This window comes from Rhipicephalus microplus, chromosome 1 (genome assembly GCF_043290135.1).
Source record: "Rhipicephalus microplus isolate Deutch F79 chromosome 1, USDA_Rmic, whole genome shotgun sequence".
In the NCBI taxonomy this organism is placed as follows: Eukaryota; Metazoa; Arthropoda; class Arachnida; order Ixodida; family Ixodidae; genus Rhipicephalus; species Rhipicephalus microplus.
Window position 1 is genome coordinate 261561677 of NC_134700.1, and position 23407 is coordinate 261585083.

At 45.5% G+C, this 23407-nt stretch overlaps 1 protein-coding gene across 1 annotated transcript; it reads left to right on the plus strand.

Annotated features, from left to right (window-relative positions):
• The first annotated feature begins 496 nt into the window (after positions 1–496).
• On the plus strand, positions 497–13582 carry LOC142814855 (uncharacterized). The gene is made up of 3 exons (XM_075894102.1): positions 497–523; positions 10050–10230; positions 12936–13582. Coding segments are annotated over exons 1-3 (513 nt in total). The 5' UTR covers positions 497–521; the 3' UTR covers positions 13266–13582.
• The last annotated feature ends 9825 nt before the right edge of the window (positions 13583–23407 follow it).

The following is a 23407-nucleotide window of genomic DNA, read 5'->3' on the forward strand; positions in this document are numbered from 1 at the left end:
CAACTTTCTATCGCTTCTCTAAAGGTACGCCATGCACCAGCACTAAGTCGGGAAGGACTATCTACATCTCACTGTCAGTTCGAACGGGGAAGGACACTTGGTGAAAGCTTATATATCAAACCTTTGCTATTGTAATTATGAGCCGCACTTTATTTTTATTTTGTAGCCAGGCTTCGAGCACTTAGTTTGTCGCACAATACCTGAAACTGTCTTCCTAAAAGCAAAAAAAAAAATAATTACTCTGGGTGAAATTGCCTCGATAACTGAATCGCACACAGTTTTGAGTTGCTGTTGTCTCTCGCTCCTTTAAGAGATTCATAGCACACCGAATTCCAGGCGAATATCACTCGAGGTAGAAGCATAAATCTTCATAATTGTAAAGTATTCACCAGACACATTCGTAACGAACTTTACGTTGGATAATGTAAATCATAGTGTTGGTCCGCAGGAAAATAGCGTGACGACTTACCGTATATTCATATGGTTTTGCAGGCAGCTGCTGGACATTCCAAAGCGCAAAAATGTAAGTTTATTTTGTCGCTGTATTTCATTTTATGACGACGCGTATGAAGAAAATTTATTTTATGCAAGAGTGTTTCCTCATTAGCTTGCGTTCGGGTACTCACTGCCGCTCATAGTAGTAATCTGCATGATAATCCTGTCACTGCCATCAGCACACGGATTTTAAGAGCCATGTGCTGATGGAAACGATAGGATCAGACATCTGTCCGAGATAAACAATACGTTACAGGTTCAAGTCATTTTCATACATTTGCCTTCGATGAGTACTCCTTCACAGGTTGAAGTCATTTTCAAGAGAGCCACTTTCGCACGTACGTAATACGGGTTCATGGATGCTTAACAGGACCCGCACACCATTGAACCATCGATATTGGCCAGACGATTATTAGTCACTGAGCAACCGTGGTGCTCATCTATAAGAGCATCCTTGGTACATCACACACGACACGCGTGCTCAACACAGGCAGTTTATTTTTAGGCCTGATAACCTATACGATGGTTGATTGATTGATTGATTGATTGATTTGTGGGGTTCAACGCTCCAAAACCATCATATGATTATGAGAGACACCGTAGTGGAGGGCTCCGGAAATTTCGACCACCTGGGGTTCTTTAACGTGCACCCAAATCTGAGCACATGGGCCTACAACATTTCCGCCTCCATCGGAAATGCAGCCGCCGCAGCCGGGATTCGAACCCGCGACCTGCGGGTCGGCAGCCGAGCACCTTAGCCACTAGACCACCACGGCGGGGCGAACCTATACGACGGTTCGTGCAAGCTCTTATACATAGAACACATGCACATCAAACCAGCGCTACGGGAGTACAGAAACCTATCGCTAACTAGATAAACGCTTTTTTTTTTCGAAAATGCATCTTTTTTTCATATTAATCGAGAAAGAAGAAACTTATCTAGTTCGACAGGTCTGCACTCGGACTGACACTGTAGCTACAAATAGTTACCGATCAATGACACTGCTTCTACGTGTAGGTAGAATTCCAGCGTACCGACCCACTTGCAAGGCTTCTGCTGTTTCCTGCACGATACGCGCAAAGATCAGGAAACATGCATGATCCTACATCTTTCGCGGAATCACGTCCACATGACGCAAAACTGCTGTCCTGTAACGTCTTCGTTAAAGCTGGCTTTTCCACAGTAGGAAGCTTAGTGGGGAAAAGCCGCCCGCTGCACTTCTGTTCTTTCCTTACATGCGTGTGCGGTTAGCCAAGCATGTGGCCTTGCCTACGGTAAAGTTACGAGGAATTATTGAACATTCGTACGATCCTTACACTGTAAACTCTTATACTGTAAACTCTTATCCTTATACTAGTAAACTCTGATACTGGCGAAGAGCAAGTTGATTGTCAAGCTTTTTTTTGTTTTGTTCTTTTTATGGAATGAAGATCTACAGTGAATACTACAGAACTTTTTAAAGAATCTTGACTGGATAGTCGTCTTTCGCAATAATTTCTGTTAGATACGTTTACCCTTAAAGCACGTCAACACGAAATGAAATTAAATGAACGTTTGATAGTGTCATCACTGAATATGCGACAATGTCGGTGTCGATTGATGGTCCCAACTCAGGACTGTACCCGCTGTACAAATGTTTTTTTTTATTTCATTCATGTCTTTCAAAATACACTTTTGCCTAGAATATATGAAAACGCTCATTAGGTTTTTTTTTTTCAATAGGAATGTTGTCGCAAATGAATATCAGAATGACAGGGAGCCTCTAAATACTTAGCGACGCATCCAGATATGGCGATTACAGAGGATTACATTGTAAGCCTCACCGATTCAGTCTTCTAATAATGCAAACTAACTTCACTCAATGATAATATTTAGCATCCTAATCTCTCTCACTCCTTCGCAAACTAGCGCGATAGAGAGACAGAGTTCATGCAATACCACCCACGGCCAATAAACAAAATGAGGCACAACATGTTGGTACAGAGCACACTACATTTCCTTCATATACCATGTAATGATCCTGGGATGTTAACAACCATCCATGTGACGGGTCCAAGCTCCGTCACATGGGACTTTGGCCGACGGTCTCGCATATGCGCAAAGTTACGAAAGCCCTCTTGTGATTCACCGCCGAACTTCACGAGCGCTTCTTAAAGATCAGCGTGAGACCGTACTGTGTATTGTCGAGCTGACTATTTATCCATCTCTTTCTTACTCTTCTTCTCTATCTCTTTCCTTTCTATTATTCGGTGCCCCTTTCCCCAACCCAAAGTGTAGGGTAGCCAACCGAGTCAAGCTTGGTTAACCTCTCTGCCTTTCCTCTCCATTTCTGTCTCTCTCTCCCTCTCCCATTAGCAATTCATATTTTAGTCATGATCTCTTTAATTTCTTCGCAAGCGAGCCAAGCTTGGTTAACCTCCCTGCCTTTTCTCTCAATTACTCTCTCTCCCATTAGCGATTCATATTTAAGTCATAATCTCTCAAATTTCTTCACAAGCGAGCCAAGCTTGGTTAACCTCCCTGCCTTTTCTCTCCATTTCTCTCTCTCACTAGTAATCGATATTTAAGTCCCAATCTCTCTAGTTTCTTCGCAAGCAAGCTGAAGAGAGACAGAGTTCATGAAACGATGACAAGCCTGGACCTGGCGAGTTTTTCTTTCCGTCTTTAGGAGCGGTTCTTCTCCTGGGGAATCTATATTCCAGCCTTGTTTCCTTCTTGATACCGTCCATGTATGCACGTTATGACGAATTCCATTGAAAGAACAGGAGTAGGGGCGCCGAGCAGTGAGGTAGGGCTACTCGATCTCCCAATACAATGCGGCACACTTCGGGAGAGAAGGAGACGGTTGGAGATAAATATAGCATCTGAGCAAAACATTCGAAGGCTCCATATTCTCTGCGGGTCACCAGCGAAATACGCGTGAAAATTGTCACTCGCATGTTCGCCATTATCGTAATCACGAAATTACGTATGTTAGTGCAGGGACGCATTCACCAAATGTTGCTATACGTACACTTCGTAGCCGTAATAGTTGCTACCGTTACTATCATCAAACGACACGTGGTGGTGCCACCACGCTCACCGGCAAAAAGAAAAGAAATAATAATAAAGAACGAAAACAAATACGGCGAATGTGACAATTAAAAGTCGCGTGATTCGTCGTATACTGCGCCTATACTCCGCTTTTCAGGCGAGAGCACTACAAGTACCCCTGCCTGCTCTTGCAGCAACAAAAGCACCCTCGCTCTATACCCATGGATGGCACTGCTCGAGCATGTTCCTACAACTGTTCGACCACTGAAACACGCCGGCAATGAAGAGACCACTTTCAGCTTGCTTTTGAGTGCTTCTGTTCTCTCAATAGAATTCGCCATTAGTGGCAAGCGGCCATGAAGATTGCGAGAAATCGTCGAGTGAAATGAAGCACAGTTCAGAAATGAACGCTGTGGACAGGGTTCACGAAGATTCACATTTCTGCATACTTAAGGCGCATATCTCAGGGGCCGAATTCACATAATTTCTCTTTCGTGCGTGCGTTAACCGTTTCTTCAGAAGGCTTCGTTATTGATATGTTCTACATTGTGATTGGCCGAAATATTCTGACCGTAAAAGTTTTAGCGTAAGAAGTTGTTGTAAATACGGGCCCAACAGTACACTGACAATGAAAGGGCGTTACAGGACGTGAAGTTTCTATAACACTGCATTGTATTCATCAGTGCCGTTATACTCTGACAAAGGCAAGTTTCCTTTTCGAAACGTTGAGTACGGAGACATCTCTTGGTCGTTGGTCGACAACTGTTCGTGTTATCTGACAATGCAATGCACATGAACCTGTCTTCTTTAGGTGTACAGTTCTGTCAAAGCAGTGGCAGCGAGCACAGTGACAGCAACGACACACTATTCCAGGTCGCATTCCTCAGCAGCAGAGATGCTGTTAGAATGCGTCGAAGTGCAAGGAAAGGTTGTTGAATGCGTATACATTAGCGTTTATGGTTGAATACTGCCTCATTGGATGCTACCGCGTTGAGGAAGCCCAACTGGGCTAAACCTCTGCGTGACGCTATAACCAACGGTGGTACTTGACGCCGGCCATAATCTATTGAGCGCTGCACCGTTCGCTTTAGGGTCGCGCAAACATCGAATTGAAGAAAAAACTCTACTGCAATAGTATAAATGCATCATGCCTGCACTAAAGCGCTGCAAGCTGTTGCCTAATGTCAGTTGCGAAATTCCCGGGCGCGGGAAACAAGGCCACTGGAATAATGGATTTTTACTGCCGCTTAGATATTCATTACCTCTGTTCTCCTGCGCTTTTTGTGCTTTCACGCAGCTGATATGGAAGCAACAGCTGCTTTCAACATGCCCTTATTCGAGAAACTTGCCATTCGTTCTGGTTAACGTTCTCTTTATGGTGCCGAGTATAGAGGAATTCATAGTTCCACAAAGTTGGCTTGCTTCGTTGAAGAACCCTGGAAGATAGGAGTTTATTTGTTTGCTACTTAATTTATATACTTAATTATAATTTATATATAATTTATATAATGTATACTTAATTAATTTATATACTTAATTTTGGTACTTAATTTATATATTTATATGTACTTAATCTTATTTTTATATGGTACTTAATTTATATAAATGGTACCCAATTTATGTACGTACGCAATTATTTACGAAGAAAACTCAAAGAGTGGTCACTATACGGCGTAACGGCTGCTCATGCATATTAATGGTGACACAGTGTATATCCCTCTATTAAGGCGGAAGCCTTAGGTGCCCCATCAAACGCGAGAAATTGATCGATCGTCGGCGTCACCACAAGTGATGAAAAAAAACCATCATCAGTTGGCAGTGGCATCATATGACGTAATCGCGACGTCACAGGCGCCAGAATTTGCTACGTCAAATGATGACGTCATCCCACGACGTCGCTTCGTCGAAGGTGCACCGATCACGAAGGTAGTGCAAAAACAGGCTAGGTGTAAAAAGCTCGCGATACGTCCGATCATGGAGGCAATGTAATTAGGGCCCAAAGCCTTCGAAAACGGGTGTACGAGGATCAAAACATCAACTGAAAAAAAAAACGATGATGGCATTATTTTTTGCCCGAGCACTCGAATGATGCTCGCTTTCAAGTCTGACAAAAAATGACAACAAAAAAAAGTTATTAAGCGAAACGCGCGTCGACGAGATTAACGTCGGGTTTGTTACCTATACATTTACGCAAAACGGGCAACGGAAGGAGGAAACGAGAGAGGAAGCAAACACTGCGCGCACGCGCGAAGATGCGCAGGTGGTATACTTTAGTATGAGATTCTTTATCGCCCAGGATTCCTCGGTTCACCAAAATCGATCCATTCGTTCCCTAGAAGGAGCCCACGCATTACCGATCACAATAGAAAAGACCCAGACAACAGCGCCGTTCGGCTGCGTGCCCTCATTCATGTTGTATATAGCACGCTCTGTCTGGAACTTTTGCTCAACGCAAGGTGCCCCGTGCACGCACTGATCGATCGGTCCTGTCAGAATTGCACAAGCGGTTATCCCTATTCGAAAAAAAAAATGGAACCTTTCATTTTGAAACCATGTATTCTGAGCAGAATACAATTCCTGGGTGCTTCGAGCGTCAATACACCAGGTAATCCAAGCGTGATATACTTCGGACGAGCTAGATTTCACGCGAAAGCAAACCAACAAGCAAACAAACAAACAAAACTTGAGGAAACTTAGAATGGTGGATTCCCACCCATGCGACGTTACACTTAGGAGTGTGCGGTAGGGGTTCATGTTCTAGCAAACGCTATCTTTCAACGTTTGTCAAGTGAGGTAGGATTGTATGCAGTAGTAGCGACTACACAGTGGATACAGCAGTTACTTCACTATTCGAGGTGGTACTTTGTCACCAGTTATCAAATAATGCTTGGGCCTAAAAGTTTAATGCTTCATATGATAGCACATTACGAATGTCGGGACAATGACACGATTATGAGCGCAGATCAGCGCAACCGACAGGAGGGCACAGAAAAGAGGACACACAGTGCTGACAAAATCCAGTGCTCCGTTTCCTCTTTTCTGTCCCCTCCCGTCGGTTGCGCCGATTTCCGCTCATAATCATACGCTCAATGCTTCTATGATAATGACAGTGAATTGGGGCCGCATTTGCTTCGGCAACATTAAGTGCATGTATCTTGGCAATCTACTAGCTATAAAAAAAGAAAAAAAATGATACTTCGCTATTTCAACGTGTTGATTCTTAGGTGTCCCTCCAGCGTTAATTATTCGAAAAGTAGTCCAAAATATTTAGTACTTTCAACATGCCCTATTCGATTCGAGTACCGAGTGGAATCGAATGCAATGTTATTTGATTTGTTATTAGAAATTTTCGAATATGATATAACTTCTCTTTCTCTCTTTACAATTTCACACACACACACACACACACACACACACACACACACACACACACACACACACACACGCACACACACACACACGCACACGCACACACGCACGCACGCACGCACGCACGCACGACACACACACAGTTCCGTAATGTGTACTTTCTTCTCCCTCACCCCCATTTCTTAAACAATAACTAAGTAAATGGCGACTAACAATTACCTCACGAAATCATATATCCAGACCTTGAAAGGAAGGACGCTCATACAGATCAGAAGTGGCGCTGCTATCAGTTCCGACAGCATTGGACATGCCAGTGGGAGCGAAGACCCGCATGACAGCATCTGGCACACTGAATCAGAATTCATGATCTCATACATGACCGACGAACGCGACCAAGGCGGCCTTCGTGCGGCCTTTTTCACCAGATACCGCGGACGCAGGCTTCCCTAGGCCCGTTTTGTAAACAAAGCAGAAACTAATCGATCCCAAGGAGCGACTCGGGGAGAGAATGAGTGCCGATCGAACTTTGCACATGGCTCACCAGCCTTGTCGAGACAGTTTTTCTTTTTTTTTTTGCGCCTCCAATATTGGGTGCGTGTCACGTTCATGGTGCCGCTTGCGCCTCTGCTCTGGACTCGAGCGTACACTGCCTCCGATGCGCCGCTGGGACTGACCGCTCCATGCTAAGATCGATGACTTTCGTCTTTACGCTGCGTCAAAGCCCTGCGCTCATTCCAAGTACACTACGAGTTTTTCTTATATTAAGCCTTTTCTACTCCCCTCTCTTCCACTATCTTCGAAGGGCTGAACAGAGCCACCGGAAGACTGCGGATCTGTCCCGTTTTCGCAAGAAACTTCTCTTTGAGCTAGAGCTTCCTTTGTGTACAATGAAAGGCGAAACATTAAAGCAGGCTCACGGCCGCCAGACAGCACTTACGGACGAAAACTTGCAAGGCGAGAGCCGTAGATGCCGCGCCGAACGCGGGGATGACCGTCAACGGCAACACGAGCACGCGCTGCGAATAATTATCACGCGACGTAATCACGACGTCACAAATCGACAGAATTTGTGACGTCACAGCGACGCCACAAAACGTGACGACGTCACAACACGGTGACGTTCTCTCATCACATCCTCACTTGGTCCAAAGTGAGCCGATCACGGAGGCCATAGGCTAGGTGCAGAATGCCTGCAATGCCTCTGATCCTGGAGGCAACACGAAAACCACATTGGGTGAGAAAAGCCACCGAATTAGGGCGGGGCAGCATCGGTACATTGACTGAGAAGAAAAAAGTTGGCTAATGCCTTCTGGTCATCTTAGGCGAATGCATCGGAGACCATGGAAGTTCTTATTATTCCGATCGCGGGTCCCCTGAGAACATCAAGACTCGACAGAAACCTGCTTCATTTCTTTATTATTGCGTTCATTATTATTCTAGCGCATCTTACGTTTCGTCTATGTACGCTATAAACCATTATTTTCTTGGAATCCCAAAAAACATTTTGAGTATCAGCAATAGTGCAATCGTGCCTTGCTTTGAACGCCTGTCGCATGTAAGAACATACCGATAGTTCTTGGTTGTTACCTTTTGGGCATACGATTCTCACATCTGGAGGACTCATTCGTGATTTCACGCAAATGGGAAACAAGTCAGAACTTGCGTCACAGAGGCATAAGCTGCGAGCGTCGGAAAGCGTCATGTATGGATACAGAAAGCTACATACAGAGGTTATATAAAAAGCAATGGAAGGGACACGCTCTCTGGATTTAGTGCCAATCGGTTGTGCCCCCGCTATCTCCGACGACAGCGAAGCACTGGCCGACTGGCTCGCCCTACGCCATCTCCTGCCGCCGACAAGAGCTCTCGCTGAGTGGTGCCCCGTCCTCAGAATCCTGCGACCGTGTCCATCTTTCCTATCTTCTCCTTCCTTCTGGTTGTCGCTGTCCCTGCGCCGCGCTCTCTCCTTTAATCTCTCTATCTCTATGCATTTTATCCCTCCTTACCCCCATCCCTCGTGAGCTACTGTTGAGGTGTCGCACTCTGATGCAGACAGTTGCGAGGCTCACTTTTCTCTTCTTTTCTCTTTAAGAATCACATAAGAAAAAGCAATGGAAAATCGTCACTGAAAACAGGACGGCCTATATATGAGGAAAAGGTGCAAAATTATGCACGCGCTCATTCATTCACCGTAGCAGGAAGTCGCCGGCTTTATGTGCAGGAGAGACACGTGAGCTATGAACAGCGGTGATAACAATAATTGTTAACATCCTAAAACTCGACATCTTTCCCACGCAAATCCACCCTTACAGAAAGAAGTCAAGGAAAAAAATCGAGAGAGAGAGAGAGAGAGAGAGAGAGCAATGGCAGGTATGTTAACCAGTTTGGTATAACCGGTATACCACCTTGCACAGATGAAGGGACGCGGGAGAAATTAGTATAATAATAATAATAAAAACACAGTAAGCGACGAAGTTCCTAAACTACTATTCGTAAATGTGCTCATTCCAGCCGATGAGCCCTTAAGAATGGTCAATAACTGTGTACAAGCAAACTGATCGAACGTATACCATTGATTAGTTGCGGCAGCAGGTAACACAATAGTGAACTTTATGGCATACTGTATCCATAAACATGAAGCTTTTTTTTTTTAATTTCCAAATTTGTATTCGAGCTTTGAGAGATAATAAAACAAGTTACGTGAGCACAACAGTATTTTGACCCCCGCCGCGGTGGTCTAGTGGCTAAAGTACTCGGCTGCTAATCCGCAGGTCGCGGGATCAAATCCCGGCTGCGGCGGCTGCATTTCCGATGGAGGCGGAAATGTTGTAGGCCCGTGTGCGCAGATTTGGGCGCACGTTAAAGAACCCCAGGTGGTCGAAATTTCCGGAGCCCTCCACTACGGCGTCTCTCATAATCATATGGTGGTTTTGGGACGTTAAACCCCACGTATCAATCAATCAACAACAATATTCTGCAACTATAGAGTGAAATTGTTTCATCTCTGGCCCTTCATGTTTTGTGTATACCTTACAGAACAGCTGAAGGAATGTTGCTGGACAAGCTCGAAAGTCTAGAGACGGTTCAGGAATACTGTTACGACAGTGAACGTTAGTTCGCTACTCTGTGTGACGTCAGCGCACTCGCGCAGGTCGTCGCACATCCGGCTGTTCCACCGGCGCAACCAAAGCCGCGAGCAGCGGCTTCTGGCCATCCAGCAGGCGGCCACCGCGGCCAGCAGGGGCCAGCATCTGTCGCGGGATATGAAGGCCCTGCTCACCAACCTGTCGCCCGCAGAGCGAAGGCTGGTAGCCATCAAGAACAACCTACAGGTACGGCACTTCTTCTGACACCCATTTTTCAGGGTCCCTTTGCCTATTTGAAAAGCTCTTAGACGAAACACGTTTCACTCAGACGTAAATTTACCCGCATCTAAAAAAGTCTTCGTGACTATATAAGCCGGCGCACACCGAGTTGTCGGGCAAGTGTACTCGTGTTCACAAAAACATCGCAAATAAATAAGAAGTCGTATGAGAATACTTGAGCCAATCACGATGCGGGATATATAATTAGCCAAGTCGGCTGACCAATGGGAAAACGTGCTATCGAAAGCGAAGTTTCGTTAATTCGGCCCTTGATGAAGTCGCGATCACGGACCAAGTCATGGTGAAAAACACACAAGTATGGGTCCCGAAACGCCTTTGTGTAGTACAGACTGCTGGGCGAGCCTATGGCGTGTTTTCACCTCGACTTGGTTGGAGACATTTTCATATGTTACATCATGAAACCACCATTCTACCAGAACAGACAAAATACCGCCGATCTCTTAATTACACAGTGTGAAACTATACTGCAAATCCACAAGCTACTCTTGGGCAATGAACTTTTTAGCTGTGTGCGAGTTGGAATTTTCGCATAAGCAGGCCCTTGCGGTGACTCGCGTGGAACAGAAAGACAACCTTTCTCAACGGTTCGCCGTTTGTAGGAGTTTCCACAATTTTCCGTTCCTCAAGTTGTTACTTTGCGTTGTCGAATCAAGTGTGTTATGATGGCTATCGCATTCCATAAGTAGACACACATAGGTTATTTGTAATGGATATTCGCGAGCAGGTTCCATTTAGCTCTCCTATGCGCGTGGCAGCGTTTCGAGTGGACGGATCACAGTGTACATGCGACATGAGACGGCTTGACAGCGAAGGCACACATGAAATGGTTGATTATCGTATAGCGCAGCTGCCGAACAGCACGGTCACTATACCCAGGCGCCCATGCACTTTTGAAACACGGCATTTCTCGGTGGATACAGTTTTCCTCGTCTCTGTCCCGGTGCGCAAACACGTCCTCGTGATTGGTTCAATGTGTACATCGCCATCCATGGATGGAGACCGTTGTTATGTCAGCCGTTATTTCGATTGCTTTCCGCGAAATAATCGCGGGAAAGCGACAACGAAACGCGAAAGTATTTTTCCGAAATTAACGTGCATCGAGACACTTCGTGAATTGTCGTAACACTATAAACACCGGCGCGCGTCCATCTAGTGGACACGTTGTGTCCGTGGCAAAACCGTCCAGTGGGTAGAAAAACAAACTCGCGGCGTTACCTTTGTGCCATCAGGTTTTGTACGCTGACGTATGTGAGCAGGCCTTAAACGACTTGAGGAACGCGGAACATCGATGTGATGTGTGTATACAAGAGTGGATCGTTCCCTGAGGCATACGCCTCAATGCTGCTCTTTGCTGCTCAGGGAGCTCAAGACACTACATCCACAGTCAGCAAGACCTAGTAAAAGATCGACAGACTTTGCATAATTGTCTCGCCATAAAAAGAATGCAAGACGTGTCGCAGGGAGCCGTGTCCTGAATGATGGCAGACAATTAATAGATGACGTTGCCAAAGACTCCCATCGCTTGTGGCTGCTTTGCCAATGATACGCCTAAAGGACACGCACTGGCACTCTGCACGAAAGCATGGATTAGAATAGGTGTAAACGCAGTCACTGACGATCCCATATAAATTAGAGTATAGGAAGCGCGAGTCGTGAAAAAACTATCATTGAAGGAGAGGGAGTGGCATTGAGCACTGGGTGCCGGGAAGTTATTCTCCAAAGTAGACAGTCTTAATGAAAACCATGCTTCATTTTGAAATAATACTGCGTTTGGCGTCACCATCGTGCGAAACTGAAACGTATACCATCTTCTTTTGTGCGTGAAGTCCTTTCGCAGTGCCCAGACATGTAGAGAAAAGGCGATAACATTTCTAACCTTTGTGAGACACGCTATAGCGCTCTCCTGGCGAAGTCATAAATAACGGTTCGCAAACTTATATGGATACGTTTGGTTCATTTACGGCATGTTTGGATTTGCCTGGGAGTTGCCTTTTTACTGTCGATAAAAGCGGAGCCGACAACAAGGAAGCCTGTTGCGTTTGCGATATTATCCATCAGACAAAGCTCTCCACGGCTGAAGAGCAGCATACACGATCACCTTTCAGTAACTAGTGCGCACAGGACATGTGATGTACTTTCCACGCACGCAGGCGCATATATTCGATGGCATCTTCGGTCGAGCACAACTTTCACAATCAAGATCAAGCTTCGATGACCGACCAATCGCCCTTTAATTACTTATTTGTGTAATTTCAAAGGTGTTACGGTAGAATTCTTACATATAGTCAACACAGTATACAGTCTTAAGAATGAACTGCAGAGGGTAGCTTTGCCCCGCATTGAGTAATATTGCAGAGAAGGCAGTTTTAAAGGGGGCGAATGACCGACGTGCAGACATTCGACATTCTGCCTAGCTTTACACAACCTTTCCTTAACTAAGCTATGTAGCAGTCACGCTCGTCCGAGATTCAGCAATTTTTACGTAAATACGAACTGAATCTAATCGACTTGCCTGCAAATCACATTTGACGTTATCGCACCAATCACTTGAGAGCGCGAAATGCGCACAAGCCGCAGCAGTGCGATTGACTATTAGTTCATTATAATTATGCAACGCCACTAATGCGCCACTTGTGCCACGCGCTTCGCAGGTGACGCCTGGCCAGGCGGTGCCCTTTAGGCGGGTGCGTTCGCAGTCGGTGATGTTCCAGGTTGACCCCAGTCGACGGAGCCCCGTGCGCACTCGCTCGCTGTCGGTCAGCGATTTCGGCGACCGGTCCCGGCTGCAACAGCTAGGCGCACCGCAGCGACTCACGGAGCACGAGGAGGACGACCGATTCAGGACGTACACGCGTCAGGTCTATGTCCTGTTTGCGGTGCTGGCCGCGGTTGTCGCCGCAGTCGCTTGCTACACCTTCCAGAGGATCCACCACCGGAGGGACCAACAGCCCCAGGATGCGACCCAACAGCTGGACTTATGAGCAGTCAGCACCTCCGGAAACCGCAGGGAGATACTGCAACAGCCTTTCGTGATAGTACATTCGGGCTTCATAAATCGATTACCATCTCGACTTTTGCCACCATGAACTCTTCACACTCGATGCTCGGGAGGGTGATCGAGGCGAAGGTAGCCAAGTACAGCCGGCGATTCCAGTGACCCTTCGGAAATCGGCACCAACGTGGCACGCTCCAGCTGTGCCGACAAATAGGCGGCACGCACTCTTGGATTCGAGAGGGAGACCACAGCGAATTGTGGCTATCGACTCGTTCGCAAAACCAGTGATTCTGACTCTTCGGTGGCGATGCCACGGATTCTGGTTATGATCAGGGAAACCTGCACTCCATGTCTGCCCAACATCGATGCGGACAGGCTGGTCATGACCTGCCATCCATCCACGACGAAGACAAGACACAAGAACGATAGTGACAGTGTTTCCAACTGGTGTTGTCGCTTTAGATATGTCCGGAGAAAATCGAAACGCAGACATGCTGGCCGCACGCGAGAGGCGATTTGTTCAGTGCCGGCTTCAACATGTCTTCGTCAAGGTGACATCGTACATTGGGTATGACTGCTGTTTACAGCAATCTTGTTTCTCAAACAGCAAATGCGGGCGCTGTTATGCTATCCCCTGCGTTGACTCCCTCGACAGCGCCTGCCGTTTTATCGATCGTTTAACAATCATTTTCCTCGTGGGACACACTATTTTATCAATAGCTTAATCGCTCTTTCCGTGCACAGCACGCTCCTTGCGAAGAGTCGCTATAGGGGCCATAGAATTTGGCAGGCTGTGCTAATATGCCTGCTAGTCGCGAGGCGATATATGTCGTTCTAGAGCAGTTGTTGCCTGTCGCCAGACCTCTTCGCCACCGAACGTCTTCTATATCTCCTAGCAATACACATTCGACTAGTTCACGCCTGTCTCACGAAATATTCACCACTTTTGCACTTCACCGTCTCGCTTGTGAAAAACTCAGCACTGCACGGTCCTATATTTCATGCTGTGTTCCCCTCATGGTTGGCGTTACACTCAGATGAACGTTTAAACTTTGTAGGACGTACAATGTTCCAGCAGTACTGTACACTCCCTCGTATCATCTATATTTCACTCTAATAGCTCACACTTGCTTTGGAGCCTCAAATGAAATCTTTTTTGTTTGTAGCAACGCTAAACTCTGTAGAGTTCGGCAAAACGCAGAGATCGGCATTCGAGTTCGGCTATCCAGCCTCTCGACTAAATTTCACGCAATGCTGTTCGCGTCGTCTGTCCAGTCTTTCAGCTTTCATATATTCTGTGCGTGCGCTTCAAGAGCTTTAAGAACACGTAATAAACAGAAAAAAAATATCTATGCCAAGCCATATTTACTAAAAACTTCATCACTTGGTGGCACAAATTTTAACTTTGAAATTCGTGAATTTAGCCTCCTTTTTCAAGCAATCTGCACTCCGCCAGAGATAAAAACAGGCATTGCAACCACTCGATCAGGAAGGACCATCACGCGATATGCTATAGCGGGCCGTGCACTATCGGAGCGCCACACCAGCGGGTCGTATATGCGTGGCTGGCTAATTATGCTGGGCGATATGCGGCGTATGCAAGAAACATTTGTCTCACGCACGACCTTCATCTCGTTCCTCAAGCGCTGTAACGTCGTTGTTCACGCGTATATCTCGGTGACAAAGCGTACACTCGGATATAGTGTTATTTACTATTGCGCGAATATGCATTCACAAATGACGGTGACGGAGAGTTTTCCTCTTTCACGTGTGCAGGCAATGGCCGTAAATGAGGGTTACAGCGTCTAAAACAGTCAGCTCAGCATTGAAAACACTCGCAGGGCTGCCGTCATCAGGTTTAACAGCCGCGGCTCTCTGTTTTCCTCCTTATTTTCAGCCTCTGACGCAGGTTAAAAAAAAAACATTTTGATGGTTCTTGTTGCTTTCGTTTCGTATCGCTTCACTCTGGCTCGATGCGTACAGCATGAATACATAAACAGGCTGCAGCAAATGAAACGAGATGATTCAGACGCGTGGCCTCCATTCTGCGCGATTGTGACGCGCGTATATATACGCTTCCGCCGGTGGCACGTGACAGGAGAGGAGACGACAGTTTCATTGCAGCACACGATTGTTTCTACATTTATCGGAGCATAGTTTGGCTGGCTGATTGGCTGGTTTATGGGGCTTGCAAGTCAGACTGTGAGAGATGCCGTAGTTGAGGGGTCCGGATTATTTCAACCATCTGAAGTTATTCAGTGGGCACTGAAATCGCGAAGTACACGAGCCCCTAGCAATCCACCGCTATCTAAATCATCGCTATCGCTATCGAGATCGGACCCATGTTTGGACATGCTTTGACCATTATAGCATGTTTTGGTAGACGAAACTGATAAAAGGAAAACAAGCTGCGCGAATGTAAAACTTTTCCAAAATGGCGGGACATTGGGCATGTCGCAGTAATGGACCTCATATTTTATAGCGATTGAACTGCTAGAAGAAACAACTTTATTCTGCAAACGACTGTGGAGTACGGCAAAAAACAATACAAGGTCGTATATTGATATAAAGGTTTAAAACGTATTTTCCCCAGCATATTTATTATACGCGCACAGGAACTTTTGAGAAGACCACCCGCGCCCTCCCGCCCATCAGAAAGAGAGAAATACTGCCGAAGATTAATAAAAAAATGCGTTTTAATAATGCACAATCAGACGATGCCTCAACGGTTGCTCCCTAATCGCGAATGAATATTCATGATCACGAGGATTTCTTGCACGAACTTTCGCACGATAATTAGTGAACATGCCCCGCTTTCGTTCGCTAAGCTACTGCAAAAATTTATTTGTTTATCTTAACAACAAACCAATTTGTCTGAAATCCGGTATACACGGAAGAGCACCGACACTCACATATACATGGCGCTGTGCCATACGCAACACACTTGTCGCTACGCGCCAACAGCTAACAGCGATAGGAAAGAATGAGAATGCCGAACCAAAAAGCCCCCGCCGGAATCAATCGATCGCTCGGCTCAGATAAATAAACCGCAGAAGTCCGGACGCCAGAAGTGTTTGTTCACGCGGCTTCGGTGTCTGGTGTTGCCGCGCTTACAGTGCGGTGCGTGCGTTGGGCACACTGCGGCAAAACGCGAACGGCCCCGCGCCGATAATTAGTCGGCCCTCGCACAGACTACCTTTCTTCGTGCATCAAATGCACTGTTCGCCGAGGCGACGTGGCAAACATATCCAATCACATGTAGGCGAAAAATCGAAGCGGCGCCCGACTTCATAGTACGGCCTCGGGCTGACGAAATCGAACTGTTCATAGCCCCACTATACATCTTTTCACAGGAAGGAAAAAAAAAAAAAAACACCGCCATGATGGGCTGTACGCGGGAGTACAAAGGCTAAGGGCACAGCGTTGTCAGTGCATTTTCGAGGGGACGCGCCAATTCGCACAGCCCAAGGAGGGCTATGGCGGCGCCCAGGGAGGCGTTTATGAAAAGGTGAATACTGAGTTTGAAAACCAATCGCTCGGTAGCCCTACCGCCACCACAGCTCCCAAAAACCGTATTCCCGGAAAGCCGACAGTGTATACCTTGAAGAAAGAACGAAATAAATGCACTGAACAAATATTGCAAGCATACGAAAGGTATTTGTGACGCAAATGCGACCGACAGCGCTGGTGGCGACGTCTCTTGGCCACCAATGTGCGCTATGTGCACACATTGCGAATTTGCGCAAGTTTTGGCGAGCGACCACGCTTTGATTGGTTGATATGTGGGGTTTAACATCCCAAAAGCACTATATGATTATAAGAGACACCGTAGTGGAGGGCTCCGGATATTTCGACCACCTGGGGTTCTTTAACGTGCACCTAAATCTGAGCACACGGGCCTACAACTGTTCCGCCTCCATCGAAAATGCAGCCGCCGCAGCCGGGATTTGAACCCGCGACCTGCGGGTCAGCAGCCGAGTACCTTAGCCAAAAAACCAACGCGGCGGGGTGAGCGACCACGCTTAAATCGTTTATGTGATGGAATATAGAAGCGCTGATATTGAAATAGCCACCAGGAAGGCTTCTAATTAGCACGCTTACAAAGATTGATTGATTGATTTTCTGGGGTTTAACGTCCCAAAATCACCATATGATTATGAGAGACGCCATAGTGCAGGGCTCCGGAAATTTCGACCAGCTGGGGTTTTTCAACGTGCACCCAAATCTGCCCCAAACAAAGATTCGTGCAAAACATACAACGCGGTTGATCGTGCAGTCACATGTACCAACGGCACGGTCCTTAAGTGTTTCCGGAATCACGTTCCGTTATCAAGGCATACTCCAGTGACAGTGTGACTGTGCAATGCAAGGGTGGGTGAGCTGGATCAAGAAACATATCAACTGACTATCCCTTTCTCTATCACGGACAGTTCCCGTAAAAAGTTTTGGCATCTTCCTTGCTGCGAATACACCGCTTTATCTCATCGAGGAAAATGACCATGTTTTAAAATCACTGCACAATTTAGAAACTGAATATCATCGAAATATAAAGCTCAGTCGTTAAAACATATTTTTCACTAGTATCACCCACCTCTAATATGAGGCCTGAGGAAGGCATGCGTTATGCAAGAACTTCAATACAATAGAAACAATAAGTGAGTAGCTGAGCTAAGATGCGGGCGACAAAAAGAGCAAATTTTATGCTTAGTTCGAGAGCGGCAGCTGACCAATAAGATACGCACTTGCGAATCGCCCACAAAAAGAGCTATCATATAACGTCTGCCGTTCGGTTACACCGTAGCAGAAATGCTCAGAGTCAAAAAGAATGACAGCTGGAACGAATCGCAGCTGGGCTCGCGTGCGTGCTTTTAATAAGGCCTGCAGGAGACCGTCAGCTTGTTGTGCACTGACGCGTCACGCGTGCGGTCGTGCGAACAGTGTGGCAATTGCTTGCGGTCTGTGCTGCAGACGATGCTTACACTACATTTTGACGGCCTGAAACAATGCAACTTGTACCAGGCGGCCTACTGGAAAAGATAACCAACACGAGAAAGAGCCCAAGTGACTACCAATATGACAGGCCCCACCAATATGGACATGCAAAGACGAACACAACATACGTAATTCGTAAACAATCACACATGCGAAATTGGTGTTGTGCATTTCACTTGCTTTTGCGTTCTTCGTCATGCTGCTGTTGAATGCATTCTTGAGAGCATATTGTGGATCTGGCACAAGGGCACACTTCGTATTCTCTCAAGCACCCCTTCACACTCTGTTATTGCAGCTACATGAAAGTCGCCTTCACCGTATTTCGCAGCTCTGACTCCCAAATATTTTCTTACTCATAGCTTGTTCATTCGAATGAAGGTTTTGAAATTTCAATTAAACATATGGGCCACTGATGCCACTGCAGAAATGTCCGAACTGATTGAGGCTTCCTGAGAATTGTTAATGAGAAGCTAAATCAAAACGTAAAAGTGCTTTGGCCCGAGAACTTGGCAAAATCGATCACAAACAGCGACAAACAAAGGTGAAAATGAAATGCTTATCAATCAATGTTGCAGCAAAGCGAACTTCCTATGATCCAATGACCAGGATTATTTAGTGGGCAAAATCGTGCAATCTGCTGTCACGTGCAAATGACTTCTGTATGCCTTAATAAATTTGCTTGCAACGGCTTTTAGCTGAGAGAAATTTCATGCTTTTGGGAGAATAGAAAGCACTTAAAAGCGAAATGATTATCTAGAGGCATTCTGCTGATTCCAACAACTAAGCAGGCAGTGCACATCTTGTTTTCATATTATTTTTGCATTGTTTACACAGAACAACCCGGGGGGGGGGGGGGGCATTATCAAGGTGTCCAATCATGGACATGTGTGATTCACCAGCGCGTTCAATTATGAAAAAAAAAAAAAAACAATGAGTCATGACGTCATGGCACGCTTGTACACGTCAGTGCACCGAACCCGCCAGCACATTCACAGCGTAGAAAAAAAGTCACAGTTTCGCCGCAAGAGCGAAGCAATGAATGCGACAGCAACAACTTGGAATGTCACGCTGAGAACGGCAAGCAGATCGAAACATCCAGCGCACTGCTCACACACAAATGACGCACAAAAACACAGAACGAGAGCGAACTAACAATGTCTACCGCTCGACACAAAAAGCGCTGTTTAAACAAAAACGACGCATGAAACCTACAGAATCGAAAGTTGGGCTAGTTGGATATGCATGGTATAACTATCAGTTAAAGCGCACGAAAATAGACAGGAAGACAGGACAAGCGCTTGTCCTGTCTTCCTGTCTATTTTCGTGCGCTTTAACTGATAGTTATACCATGAAATCTAATCACAGGTACAGATTAGTGTAAACTAAGCAGTGCCCCAGTTATACATCGCTGTGTATGAAAAGCGCGCCCTTTCACAAACAAAGCCTGTGCAGTTGCCGGGCCCACTTTGTGGGCCCGGCAACTAACGCTCGAGTGAAAGCCGAAGGCACACGATTCTCCCCACCAAAGGATAAGCGCGCGCACAAGCATTTGAACCCCCCCCCCCCATCCGCGGGGCAAAGTACGCGTGAAAGATGAGCGCGGCGCATCGCGACGAGATGGGCGCCGAGCGCGTGAGGTTTTTCTTTATCGAGTGTTCATATATATATAGATACGTATCTATATACGGTGAATTATGGTGGTGGCGGTGACGGCAAAACAACCAGCCGAGACTGTCCATATATTTGCTATCGCAATAAAACCAAGTTGACAAAATGTAGGGTAACAGGGCTGTTATACAAACCAGAGAAGTCTGAACGTGCGAATGAATGTATTGAGATCTTTGAAGAGCGATGCAGGAAATGCATACAGACTTTTCAGAGGCGTCAGGCGGGCTGCTGCGTTAAACATAATTCACGGACTAACGTGGTTAGAGTCTATGTATGGCCTCAGAGATGTGCATCTAAAAGCGGATCTTTCGGGGCAGCATTTGTAGCGGCGAAATGCATTCCCTCTTTCTCATTTGTGCCGAGAGTTGTAAAAGCTGCGTGGCGTCAAAATGACGTTGCGGAAGAAAGACCAGAAACGGGCGGCGCGCACCAGCCAATCAGGGGAGGCCGAAAATTGGACACCGCGAGAATAGCTTCACTGTGCTGCACCTTTGGCTAATAGAGATAAAACACTACATCAAATGCTTTTTTTATGTGTGAATGTGTGGTTTGTCTTTTTACAGTCTTAAGTGTACAAATATGTCATGCAACATTTGTTATCTATATGAAAAAAGTCTATATGTATAAAGCAACACGATGTATACTATGTGCCGTTGATCACTGCTGTGATGCCCTCCGTCGATGTCACTAACTTATTCAGTTTGGCTTGAGCATGATCGTTGCATGCAGTGCTTCATTAGAGTAAAATGTGTGCACTGCTGTGAAGCCTTTGTGTGGATACCTCACTGTGACATTACTTCGATTCTCAAATTTAAATACTCAGTAAGCAAAATGCAAATATGAATGCGTTAGCCGAGGAAAAAAAAACCTTAAGAATCATTCAGTTTTTTGAAGAACCAAATTTTCCTTTAGCACATGCAAATGAATGAAAGCTTTAGTGTATAACTTTGGCATTTCCGGTTTCACTTTTAATGTTAGTTTGTGTGCAAATGAACTGCAAAACAACTTTTTCTTCCTTACAAAGCTGTACACTGAATGTTCAGAAAAACAAAACCATGGCTTGCTGTAGCAGAGAAAAACACTGTGATACTGCATAACTGTTTTTTTGTGTAAAATGTAACAAAGGTGACATGCAGACACAAGTGCACCCAATCAATATTTTATCAGCAACGTCCTCAAAGCGAATTTAAACTTAGTTACAACTGTGTTAGCCTGTGTGGAAAGCAACAATGGAAGAGCAGCCAGGCAATGCAACAGAGAGGTGTGCATAAATTAGTGAACATTGTAATAGTTGTGCCACTGATCATGACACTAGCTGTGTGAATGAAAGGGAAAAGAATAGCTTAATCACAAGAAGTCATGGTGAGGTATCCCCAATCGTCATGTGTATGCCTTCTGACGTTTGCCAGGCACATGACCTTTGGCGTATTCCGCTCACAAGATGATTCCGTCATTACACATTGTGCGTCTTGTTCAACATCATTATTTTTCTGCTCTTTTAATGATTATTCTGCACTACTCATCCATGACATGTACAGAAAACTGGTGCAACCGATGAGATAGCATGCATGCAAATATTTATGGATGTTGCGCTGTTGATTGGCACAAGCTACAAATCTGACGGAGCATTCAGGAATATATAAATAGGGGTAGCAGGTGTACAGTAGTCAGCATGCTTAACGTGAACGCTCCAATGCGTAACCTGGACCAGTTTGACTGATGCCAGCTGCGAAGCGCTGGGTGCTGTTGTCGAGATAATAGCTCGGTATGCTTGAATAGTACATGAGCATGCATGGTAACATCCTGGCAACATAACCCAGAGCTACATGACGCTATAGTGCCAAACTGTTTCAGGACATGCTGCATAGCGTTCGTATTAAGCTTGCTGACTGTACATGACTCTTACAACTAAACCCCTGGTTGATTTCAAAAAGAATTTCGCACAGAGGTAGCATTTTACAGTGGGCCCAGGAGTCTTACTTGCCTATTTTGTTCACAAGGAAGTCTAAGTAAGAAAACACTCAAGAAGTCCTGATATTAGACCCATGAGAAAAGTGGTACCACACAATATTGCTACGATGAAGGGCACGAGCTGCCACAGCCATGAAAGATGACACCATTGTTCTGTAGCAGCAAAAATTGTATGCTTTCATGTTGCTGCAGAAAATATGCATGGTAGTTACAATATTATACACTACCCAATATGATACTTCTGTGCAATACCAGCACAGAAATCAGTCAGTAAGATTCACTTACACTTGGTATTCATTGTACAACATTCAGCAAAATGGAGAAATAGCTAAATATATATGATGTTTAACGGTAAAATGTGCTTTAAAACAGAGACATTTTTGGTGCATATATTGATGTTGCTGTACAGTGAGTATTTTTGTTCAAATGTGATACAAGTAAAACAATATAAACAAAAAATGTCTCACCCAAGTTAATGTCTTCATGGATGTTCCAAAAGTTCCATCGCAACAATAGATGTGTTGTCACCTGTAGCCAGATTGGTCACACAACAGGCTTTGGAAATAAAAAACTGAGGAGGAGCCGGATGAGAGCTGTTTGCTGCAGGCGAGCCTAGTCTTAATGAGATTGCCAGCAACTGTTTTACCCGAACACCACCCATCAAGCACAGTACATTCAGAAGTTCATCACATCTAATATTAACTTGTGGTAGATTATCCAAACCACACTAACTTGAGCATTGCACAAAGCACGTCTCTCTGAGATATCTAATGTCCTCACAGGAGTGGAGTATCACTTACTTGAGAGTATACAGCTATCGTCACAAGTAACTCAAAGCTGTCAGTGAAGGTCTTGACCAAGTAGCACAAGGGTCAAACTGACTTTAGCCAGAGGGCTGCAGTCATTAAATACAGCACTGCGATGGCAGGGTAGTGCAGAAGGTTGAAACAAGAGGGGGCGGGGGGGCTGTTAGAATAAAAAGTCAGCTAATGCAGGCATTTGAAAGGAAGCCTTTTCCATATATGATATATTTCTGAAGGGGATTCGGGGTATGCGAGATGTATGGAGAGACAGTACAACATCGATACCGATCTGCAGAATGAGTGAAACCTGGACGCCGATTCTGAAATAGAGAGTTCAATGGTTGTTTCAACACATGGTGACCACATGGAGTGCACGAAAATAATGCTTGATATTTTTCATATCTGTGTAGCCCATGGATAAACTTATTAAGAAAAAATATATGGGACAACAACAACGTTGTGGGAGCTGAGCCGCTGGCTAAAAGTTAGCATGTGGCTTGCTGCTTGTTCGAGACATTTAAAGTAAAAGCAAATGAACCAAATGTATTCTACAAGAGTTCAAGTTTGTATCAGTTTGACATGCTCTAGAAATTGATAAAGCAAGACACGTACAAAATGCTCAAGCACAGAAATCGCACAATCTCACAGAAGCTCCTATGTACCACTGCGTTTGTGATCTTAAAATTCTATACCA